The sequence below is a fragment of the Priapulus caudatus genome, unplaced genomic scaffold (genome assembly GCF_000485595.1).
Source record: "Priapulus caudatus unplaced genomic scaffold, Priapulus_caudatus-5.0.1 Scaffold10305, whole genome shotgun sequence".
NCBI lineage: Eukaryota > Metazoa > Priapulida > Priapulimorpha > Priapulimorphida > Priapulidae > Priapulus > Priapulus caudatus.
In genome coordinates, this window is record NW_014587366.1 from 1 (window position 1) to 708 (window position 708).

The 708-nt window shown below is 49.2% G+C and overlaps 1 protein-coding gene across 1 annotated transcript in view; it reads right to left on the reverse strand.

Annotated features, from left to right (window-relative positions):
* Nucleotides 1-239: 239 nt before the first annotated feature.
* The window catches only part of LOC106820313 (leucine zipper transcription factor-like protein 1), a gene marked incomplete at both ends in the record, with an annotated part of 2,136 nt that continues 1,667 nt past the window's right edge, over nucleotides 240-708 (reverse strand). The window contains one exon of the mRNA XM_014824836.1: nucleotides 240-384. Coding sequence (XP_014680322.1) covers nucleotides 240-384 — 145 coding nt within the window. The remainder of the gene's footprint in view (nucleotides 385-708) is intronic.

Here is a 708-nt window from a genome sequence, read left to right on the forward strand (position 1 = left end):
CCCCTTCTCCTCCTCCTCGCCCTTCCCCTCCCTCCTCTTACTCCCCCTCATATCCTCCTCCTTCTTACTCTTCGCATCAAATTAATACATTTACTCCTCACGCTATAACTCACCAGCTGCAGCAGGGCAGCACGTCTCCCCCTTCTCCTCCTCCTCGCCCTTCCCCTCCCTCCTCTTACTCCCCCTCCTATCCTCCTCCTTCTTACTCTTCTCATCAAATTAATACATTTACTCCTCACGCTATAACTCACCAGCTGCAGCAGGGCAGCACCTCCTCCTTCGTTAAGCGGCTCCAGTTTCTTGTGTTTTGGCGAGAAAGGAGTCCCGACTTCTCTCATGGAGAACTGCTTATTCTCAAACTCCTTCACCGCCTCCAGTAAGTCCCTGAAAATTAATTAGTTTAATTGATTTCGTTAAAAAATTAACGACAACTCACATGATTTTTGATTGGGCAGTCAAACGTGATCACGACTGATAATTTTGAGGTTTTCATGAGGAATGCTCCAATGGAAAATACAGCCCCATTGCCCTCACCACACACACTCACGCTCACCTGTTTTCCAGCTCCGATACGTCTGGCTGTAGCTTGAGGTGCTACTTCTCTTACTCCTCTCTCTCTCTCTCTCTCTCTCCCTCCACCTCTCTCTCTCTCTCTCTCGCTCTCTCTCCCTGTCTACATCTCCTCCCACCTGTTTTCCAGCTCCGATA